This window comes from Halichoeres trimaculatus, unplaced genomic scaffold, assembly GCF_033239565.1.
Source record: "Halichoeres trimaculatus isolate MK-OKI-2021-1 unplaced genomic scaffold, fHalTri1.1 fHalTri1_scaffold_6, whole genome shotgun sequence".
In the NCBI taxonomy this organism is placed as follows: domain Eukaryota; kingdom Metazoa; phylum Chordata; class Actinopteri; order Labriformes; family Labridae; genus Halichoeres; species Halichoeres trimaculatus.
The window spans coordinates 31,954,710-31,965,042 of NW_027437184.1; the positions used below are offsets into that span (position 1 = coordinate 31,954,710).

The window sequence follows — 10,333 nt, forward strand, 5'->3', positions numbered from 1 at the left end:
GCAGATGGCAATGACTCGCCAATAAGGGCACCGGCTGCTGTAAATCCCCAACGAAGAAGAAGCTGCAGAGTAGCAGGAGAAGGCGACGAAGAAGAAGAATGAGGAGAATGCTAAACGGAAAATAGAGAGAACGGAGGGCTGCTTTATGAACGTTGAATTAACGCTTTTACCTCAAAATATTACCATTGAACATTGCTGCATTATATCTTGTGAACTATGACAGAGTCTCAGTCAGCGCTGTTACTCAGGAGACAGCTTGCAGGTAATTCAAACCTTGGTGTTAACTGATGCCGAGCTAACGAAGGTGGTTGTGCGAGCGCTGCCGTTAGCCGTGATTCAAACTGTTTTCTTAGACGTTCCACACTAACGTCAACGTCCTGCGGTAAATGCACTTAGATGAGGTTCCAAAGCAGCTAAAAATTAGCATTTTATGTGCTGAGAGATCGGCTCATCCAGGTGTTTTAGTGTCAGTAACTGTGTTCAGATGAAAGCCGCTGTCAGAAGTCCCAGCGACTTTGTTTTGTCGAGCAGTTCGCAGCTAGCCTAACGTTAGCCTCCAGCTGTCTCGATGTGTTTACATTTATCATAACCGACATAACAAGTGGTTTTTTGCATGTATTGTTGAGCGTTTTTTCTAATTTGTTATAAACATCGTGCTGTAAAATTCATTTATGCATACAATTCCATAACTGTGATATTTGAGCCATTTTATCGTGCTAATCAAATTGAATGTTAACATATTTAACAAACTGACTGCTGTCACTGTTGTTAGCGTTAACACGGCAAGCTAACAAATGGTAATCTCGCTCTATCTCGACAGTTAACTGTCAAAGTTATCCTATCTGATTTAACACACTTTCTAAATGCATCTTAATCAGATGTTTGACATTTTGATCCTACAGCTGATAAGTTTATTATCAGATTTTGGTGATGTGTTTCCGTGAACCCTATTAGCAGTCAGTGAGGGACATGATGTACTGATACGTACTTTCCCAGTGTTTGAAATGGACTAACTCATTTTACGGTAAAGAGTAATTAAAATGATGGTAGTATTTTTTTTGTAATTTATTTTACACTATCAACAATAACTCTGATAACTTTATTTGTACGGCATATTTATTTGTGGTTTCAGCCTGAAATACTTGACAAAACAGGAGCAAATACACACATGAGCTTATCCATTTTAAAACAAATTTTCTTGGGAAATAAACCAGAAGCAGTAGATCAAACAGAAGGAATTACACGGTGGTTTGTAAAATTAAAAAACAAGACAACATTAATGATATCCAAGTTCAATGTAAGGGGATCCAAAAGATTGTCATTCTCTTTGAAAATAAAAGAAAAACTGCTACTCTTAGATCCAGGGGAATGATGGTCCACAGGTTATAACCTTCAACCTAAAAATCTGTCTGACCTGAGTTCTTGGAGGCACTCCAGAAACATGAATAGAAAGGCAGTGGAACTACAAAATGCTGGATAGGGGACATAAAATTGTGAATTATGAAATTAGGAATTGAATTTCTGTAAAGGTCTCCACAATCAATTCCATGCCCATGCTCTTTTGTATGCAGTGTAGTAAATGCAACTCCAGAAACAGTCAGGAGGCTGTGTTAAATGTTTACCATAACAGATTTTCATGACTTGTAAATAGGGATGCACGATATTGGATTTTTGCTGATATCCGATACGCCGATATATCGAAACCCCTTTTGGTCGATACCGATAATGACAAGTTTGTTTGTTTTTTTCACTGTAAAGAAAGCTAAGTCTATCCTGTACTGGCATTTATATGTTACTCTTATTGAGACGGTCTTATTTGTTTAAGAAACACACATAAAAAAAGACAAAAAAAGCGTTTGATTTTACCATAAAAAAGAAATGTATTATTTTTTCAAACTCAAGACATTCAGTATTGAAATACATAAAAATAATTTCTTTAGATCACATTAACCTCAAATGTACAATGCATTTTTAAACATAACCAAGTTGCATTTGATTAGTTGTTAGTATAACAACCTGGTGACAGACACAGAGCTCTGCAGTGCAAATAAATGAAGTGCTACATTTTATTTAAGGAGCTTATTTTTCAGAAGTAAAATAATAATAATCCTAACTGAATAGCACCTTATCGGCTGTGCATATCGGTAGAAATTTTCATATCTGCCGATACCGATAATATGTTCATCCCCACTTGTAAATTATGTAAATTATTTATTCAAGTAAAAAGTGAAAGAAAAAAATCAAATCCTGCAAATAAAAATATATTTTGTGATTTAATTCTGTAGCCTTGCTGCTGTCAAAGCAAGGTCCTGAAGCCTTATCAGGCTAATTTTCAACAGGTTATTGTCATGTCTAAATGTAAAAACAACACTCTTTCTAGAAAAGACTGGAACAGGTTCATCATTTTGTGAGACACCTTCTACATGAAAAGATTTTCTGTCTCAGAATAATAGTCATAGGAATAAAATTATCATCAACTTTGTGTTTTTAAATTTTTGGTCAATGTTAACATTGAGCTGTGGAGGTAGTTTGTAGAGATCTTTTTGGTAAAAGTTAAAAGCCAACACTGGATGACTGTGGTCTCCAGGCAGCACTGCATTAAAAACAGACATTACTTTACTTTTTGCAGACTGCCAGCTGATGAGCCTACAGTGTTGTCTTAGGAAAGGGATCTGTGTTTAGTTTAATTTACTCACTGTTTACTCACTTTAACAGTTAGGAAGTCTGTGCCATGTTCCTGGGCATGAAAAAATTGATATTTCTGCCATTTGACTTATAAGTAACAAAAGGGATCTGCTAGTCTGATACAACCCCTAAGTGTCAAAACAAATTGCAAGGGAGGATAAGAGAGAGAAATTTCTTTAATGGACAAAATAAAAAATTCTACAGGGACACATGGTGAAGACAATATTGTATCATACACCTTATGAATTAATTCTTGTATAAATTACACAGAACAAAGTGGATGAAGGTATCTTTGACTTGTGGGGCTGCACTCTGAGTTATGGTATTTGTCATGGTATTCAATCCCTCCCTCTGTAAGTAGTGAATAAGTTCAACAGTTAAATTGATTCCTTACTTGTATTTTCAACAAATTTTGATCAGTTCTTGTGTGGTTCAGCGAGAGCCAGGTTGTTTTATGGTTACATTTTCAGCTTCATACTCCTTCTTGTTCTTTCTACAAGAAAAGAAAGGTCTTACCAATTAATTTTGATTTCTTTGATGTTCCTGTTTTATTTTGCATCTAGAGCTGAACAAAAATCCAGTGGAGGGATTCTCAGCAGGCCTGATAGAGGACAGCGATCTCTACAGATGGGAAGTCCTTATAATCGGTCCCCCAGACACTCTCTAGTAAGTTAATCACTTGTCTCACAACTCGTGTAAACGCAGGGTGAATTTTTATTTTGTGTTGTCCTCTGAACTTTATTGCTGACATGATTTATAGGATATGATGTGATATATTTTTTGTTTTCCTGCCTCTGTCTGTTCACAGTGAAGGTGGTGTGTTCAAAGCTCATCTGACATTTCCCAAAGACTACCCCCTCAGGCCACCCAAGATGAAATTTATCACAGATATTTGGCACCCTAATGGTAGGTTCAGTTTCAAAACACTGTGAATGGTTGTTGTGTCTTTTTGTGTGAGTGAGTTAACCCAGAGTTGTGTATAAGGAATAACTCAAATATTACTAATTTTACTCTCTGATACAACATTGATGTTAAGAATTGTGGGCAATTAAAAAATGTAACGGCAACTAAAAAAATAATCTAAAAGAGTTTCTTTTCTTGTCTCAGTGTAAAAGAGTGAAATGACATTTCAATTCATGTTAGTCTGTAAAAAATGTTTTAATGTTTCTGTTTTGTATTGTTATTGTTTTTTTCCAGTTGACAAGAACGGAGATGTATGTATTTCTATTTTACACGAGCCTGGAGAGGACAAGTATGGCTATGAGAAACCAGAGGAGCGCTGGCTGCCGATCCACACGGTGGAAACCATCATGATTAGTGTTATCTCTATGCTTGCAGACCCAAATGGGGACTCACCAGCCAATGTGGATGCTGCAGTAAGTAAACATGAAATGTGATGAATGGTTTTGTGCTGTCCTAACCTTTATTTCGATGAGTTACTACACATCTTCTGTTTGTTGTTTTATTTACCGTATGAAGCACTTCAGTCGGCTTTAGTTTTGTCAAATATGCTGTATGACCTCAGTGAGCTTAGGTTAACTTTAGATGATTTGTTTTGATTCCTTATTTTTTTTTTGAGTTAGAAAAATTAACAACATATTAAATGATAGAATTTAAAAATGAGAAGTATACAGTATTAGAAAATTTCAGGAAAACCCATCTCTAAAGTGTATTTTATTTATTCTGTCTCCCTGCAGAAAGAGTGGAGGGAGGACAGACACGGTGCATTCAAAAGGAAAGTGGCCAGATGTGTACGAAAAAGCCAAGAGACTGCGTTTGAGTGATATTTAGCACCAATTTAGCTTCATGTTTTCAGGGTAAGTGTTTCTGACTTGAGCACTTTAAGACACTTTTGTGACAGCATATCAGACTGTTTTATTTTTTATTTTTATTTTTTTTAGTTTAGTTTGTTCTAGGAATGGGTACCTTTCACATTTAAAACAATCCGGTACCTGGCAACTGGAACGGGTACTCAACGGTATCAATTTTCAGTACTTTTTTTGTGTTAATGTGGTAAAAAATATCAATTCGTTTGAAAATAAAATATATATTTTTTTCATTCTAACATATTTATTCTTCAGTATATGACCTTGTAATGCCATGATCATGTCCAGCATGGAAAATCTCCTACTCTTCCACCCCCTCATCGTCCCAAGGATACATTAAAGCTGAGTTTCCACCAAGCAGTCCGGGTCGGTTCGTCTCGGTACGGTGCGCTTTTAGCGGCGTTTCCACTGACTCATCCCGGGACGGATCCCTAAAAACCGAGACGAGCCGTCCCACTTTTTTGGGACCCTTTCGTATGGGTGCCAGACTGAACCGATCCGCTCTCGGGAGGTGGAGCAACACACTGCAGATGGTTGATTGGTCAAAAGAACTGTCACTTACCCCGACAGCGGCTGCATTTCTCCTGGCGGCACACAGACTTCTCTGAAACAAAGCTTGATTGCACTTTGTAACAGAGAGTTACATGAAAATCACAGAGAGGACGAAATGCTGCATGTCTTCCATCCGTACTCTTTGTTTACTGTGTCGCGTTTTCTTCTTTGTTGGATTTAATAGCGGGGTAAGCTGCTACGGCGTCGCGCTATTGTTTACCAGCTGTGGCTTCCGGCATCCGGCTTACACGCCGCCCACCATGAGAGGGCAAAGTTTGCTGTGGAAACGCAAACGGGATGAGACTTAACTGTCCCAAACCATCCCAAACGGTACTGAACCGACCCGTACTGCTTGGTGGAAACGCAGCTTATGGTAGCTAAACATGGTACCTTTTGATATTATGTGAATCGGTACCTGGTACTTTTGACAGAATTAGGTTGGTACCTAGTTTGTTCACACACATATCATCACAATACAAGTGCATCACAGGTATACCTTTACTTATATACACATATAAATATGTACAGTTCATACTTTTCAAAAACTGGATGCGTGTGAAAGGGTAACCCCAAAGAAGCTATTTACAGCTTCTAGCAGGGAACCCAGTTTACAACCCAAGATACAACAAAAATATCAACATACAGACTTTAGTCTTGATTTACAGGGTTGACCTCAACAAACCTACAGAGGCTTGAAGCTCCCATTGATTACGATGAGAAATCATTTTTAACCGGAACTTGTTGGCCTAAGGGTCTACAGCAGGGGTCCCCAAACTTTTTCCCGACAGGGCCAAACAACTTTTCCTTTCTCTAATGGGGGGCCGGGGTCAGTTTGTAAAAAAATAGTGTGACGATCGCAGGGGTGTCCAAACGTAAATATTTACTGTTTCCCAGAAAGCCACACATAACCAAATATTAATAATCCTTTCTGGGATCTTGACAGGAAAAAAATCAGAAAAAAAAAATAACAGCATTAATGAAATGTATAACACTATTTATGAATTGAATAATAATTAAATAACCCGTTTCAGGTTTTTCACAGAGAAAAAAAACATGAAATGTTAACTTACTTGTAGACACCAGCTCTCTCTCTCATTAACTTCACTGTGAAAACCAGAAAGCAAGCAGGCTAAGAAACCAAACAAAGTGATACATCACCTACCTGCACAATACATTTCACTACCAGTTTGTTTGTATAACAGGATTTATTTTTTTAAGGGAGGGGTTTCAGATAGGGCACAAACTGCAGAAGGGTGGAATAGAAAGTTATGTTCTATGCATGTGTAAGTCTCGATCATGTGGCTGGACTGGAAAAACAGACAATCATAATGCGCCTCTGGTATTGTTCAGGGGGCCGGGCAAAATGGGGTGGCGGGCCGTATCCGGCCCCCGGGCCGGAGTTTGGGGACCACTGGTCTACAGTATGCACTGCTGTTTAACTGCAGTCTTACAGAAAGAGATGTCTGATCTTCTGACGGTATTCATCAGCACTATGTATAGAATAGAACTGTTTATGTTTTATAGTGATGAGGAACACAACCATTGTTGTGAACTCTTGTGTTTGTCACAATAGTTGATCTCTGCTGAGACAGTGCCTGGTATCGATGTGGCGTTTTATAAATATCTAGAGTTAAGTTAGTGTGGAATGACATCATCAGCAACCAGCTGCACAGGAGAAGGCTCCTTTGAGACCACACCTCATTAACAGGAGGATGTACTGTAGCACCTTGCTCCTTCCCCTCTCCCCACTCTGTGGAGCAGTCTACCCTTAAGTATAAGTGCTGCTCAGGCCCTTTATACTTTTAAGTCTTTACTTAAAACACATTCCTGTGCACTGGCCTTTTTACTTGTTGACGTGACATCCTTTTAAACCCACATTTTACCTTTTTAATGATACTGTTTTTACCTTGTACAGCACGTTTGTCAGCTGCATTTTTTTAAATGTGCTATATAAATAGACTCTGACTTGACACTCACACTTCTCACCTGCAAAGTGTAACACATGGAGGTGTAAGGGTGGGATGAAGCCCTTCTGGTCCCCCTCAGAGGCAGTAACAGTGCGCTGTCTCAGGGTGCAATGTGTGGATCTCATAAAGGTATAACATCTCTCCATGATGTTGCATGTGTAAGAAGCTCCTGATTACCTGCAGCAGAGCACGAGTCAGGTACTGCGAGCTATCAAAGAACAACAGGAGATCATCTCAGTGATTGATTGCAGATTACACTTGTGTCTATTTAACAAGTATGAAAACAGTAAAAAGAATATTTAGCATTATGCTTGGGTGGCCAAAAGTGCACATGGGTGGCCCAACCAGGGATCATTATGTGAGGTAAACACTGCCATGGCCATGTTAACTGTAACTATATTGCAAGGTTAGGAGGTATTGTTTTGTTTTTTATGTTCCTGAATGAACAGTGTGTGCCTTGTTGTTTTATCAAACTACTTTGGTGATATCCAGCTGATTTGGACACAAAGTATTATTTCGTGTTGTTCTGATTGAAGTGTTGATGTCAGATGAAGTATTTTTCCTGCATTAACTCAGAGGTACAGTTCAACTGGCAAAGTAACAAAGTAATCACAAACCAAACTTGAATCTTACACTCATTCTGCTGGTTAAGGTTGGGGTCAGGGGATAATGCTCCAACCTATGGTATTATCCATTGTACGATTGTCATACTGCTTCCTAAGGGTTCACTCAACCCAGAATTTTTAAAGCACCATGCTGCAGCATGATATGGTTGCCATTGCAGAGGTACGCACTGTGGATTTCACAAGCGGCAACCTCCAGTCTAAGAATAAGAGACAATGCTGAAGTGCTAAAATCTGCTGTTTCTTGAGGGTCTGCTTGAGGCTGGCTCCAGAAGTACCAGAAGTCACAAACACACCAAGCCAAAAAAAGCTGTTTTCAAAGCAGAAATGAACCTATTTACAGCCTGGTTCAAAAAATGTCTCCTATCTGAGTCGCTAATTTCACTATCAGCACACACTGTACAGGGGGTGAATATTTTTCTAACTTGGCTGTTCAGAGGATATTAAGATTGCGAGCTTGCCCAATCAGAGGCACAACTCAGGGTCACGCGACCAACAGGCGCTCTATGGCTGTACGTGAAGCCCTTGCCACTACCAATATGGTTACTATAGCCGATGTGCTTCATTTTCAGTTTCACAAACAGATGGGTAATGTCGGGGAAACTATGTCCATGTTTTATACAGTCTATGAGATTTAACGTGTAACCAATTCAGCCAATCCTCTTGACAGTCGTTGTAAAGTGGGACAGGAAATCATTTCTTTACATAATCAAGTAATCCAGAAGTTGGAGTGTTTGAGGGCAGACCTCACACTGCAAAAAACTGAAATCTTATTAAGTGTTTTTGTCTTATTTTCAGTCTGAAATGTCTTTTTAGACTTAATATGAGCCACATTCACCTGACTGGTCCAGAAAAAAAATCTGTTTTCAAGTTATTTAAAGACTAAAATAAGGTCTGAATTACTTGTAACAAGTTAAAAAATCTGCCAATGGAACAAGAGAAAAGTTGCCTGTATCCAGACATTATTCTAGTTTAAGAAAATTTTCTAGTAATTTTTTCTTATTGCATTGGCAGATTTTTTTTTTACTTGTTACAAACAATTCAGACCTTATTTTTGTCTCTAAATAACTTGAAACAAGACATTTTTCTGGACTGGTCAGTTGAATGTGGTTCATATCAAGTATGATAACACAATTTTTACTTAAAACAGGACAAAACACTTGGTTAGATTTTAGTTTTTTGCAGTAACTCCAAAAGATAGTTAAAAGGACACAAATTCATCAAGTTGGTGCAGTATGATGACATGTATACAAGGGGTAACTATTCTCAGGCCTGGTTTGGAGCTAAATGAGTTCAGACCTGCTGAGGACTATGGAGGGAGTGATTTGGCAAGTGGACCTAGTGTGAGTGCGCCCTAACATTACTATTGTTTGTCTTTCCCACAGGTCTCCAATTGAAAATCAACATGGCACTGTTTCCCCCACTCCTCCACCCTATCGTCGGGCTCGTCCTCCTTTATCCTGGCAGGAACAGACTGGCTCCTGTAGGCTGCAATAGAGCGTAACAGTGACTACCACAGCTGACAGAGCACCACCAAGAAAGTGCCAACTCCAAAAACACACAAAAACAACCCCGATGATGACAAAACATTTTTCAAGTCTATGAACTGCTTCAACATTCAGGAAGATATTGTAAAGACATGTAAATAAAACGGACTAAACCGGATAATATATAAACTCCCTCTCCATCCATCAGGACACTTAGACCAAATGAATAGAGCTGGTTCCACATAGATTTATTTTTCTTTGTCCCCCTCTCTCAGCTTCAGCTTGCATTAGTTCTTTTAGGTTCTTTTAACAGGAGGTCTTCACAGAAAGAGGATGCTGTTGGAGGAACATCAGCAGTGAAGAGCTTGATTGATTCCAGCCAGACGTGACCTGACTGATAAAGTTGTTTTTTTTTTTCTGAAGAGGAAAACCGCCATATTAGAAAACACAGCTGTTCTTTGGGTTCTTTAACATTCTTGGAACTCAGCTTCACATATGTCCCTGAATTATTTTTCGTTTTATGTCTAACCATCCTGCTCAGATGACTTAAAGAAGGCATATTCCCCCGTTAATTTTTGTGCATGTCGGACTTTGTTTATCTTTATGCAAAAGTGCCTCCTAATAAAATGCTAGGCCACTTCACCCTGCATTGAGCAATGTTAAAAGAATATTGAAAGGGTGGAGAAATTGTGTATCACATGTGTATGGGTTTATTTAATAGTGAGTACACAGGGAATCTGTAAAATTAGGGTAATGGTAATAATTTGGTGTAGCAATAACTCCTCTAGTAAAAAGTGTAAACATGTTAATTTTTGATATCTGGATACAGTTTGAGGTCCTCTTCTCTGATTTTATTTTAGCAGCCTCTTTCTCTCGTCTGTGTTGTCCTCAGTAGGAATTGTTATGCATGCTTTATCGTACCTTTTTTCTGCTGCTGAATGTTTTTGGGATTTGTTTGCGAATGTTCGAGTGTTTGTGTAAGCAGTATGTGTGTCCATTTTTGTTTTGTCACTCTTCTTTCCCCTAATACATATTCCCATGATTATTCTGCTCACTGAACTATTGCAGTTTTGCCTAATGTACAAAGACAAAATACTGATGTATATTTTTCATGTTATGAAACCTGTCACCTGTAGTGAGTTCTTCTAAAATATGACTTTTTTTCAATATTTACTTGCGTATTTAATTCAGCT

General features: G+C 38.5%; 1 protein-coding gene across 1 annotated transcript; it reads left to right on the forward strand.

Moving 5' to 3' along the window:
• The first annotated feature begins 71 nt into the window (after nucleotides 1-71).
• On the forward strand, nucleotides 72-10,291 carry ube2g1a (ubiquitin-conjugating enzyme E2G 1a (UBC7 homolog, yeast)). Its single transcript, XM_074672232.1, has 6 exons — nucleotides 72-262; nucleotides 3,249-3,351; nucleotides 3,494-3,591; nucleotides 3,883-4,061; nucleotides 4,383-4,502; nucleotides 9,039-10,291. The coding sequence occupies exons 1-5, from the start codon at nucleotides 217-219 to the stop codon at nucleotides 4,467-4,469; spliced, it is 513 nt and encodes a 170-aa protein (XP_074528333.1). The 5' UTR covers nucleotides 72-216; the 3' UTR covers nucleotides 4,470-4,502; nucleotides 9,039-10,291.
• Nucleotides 10,292-10,333: the final 42 nt, after the last annotated feature.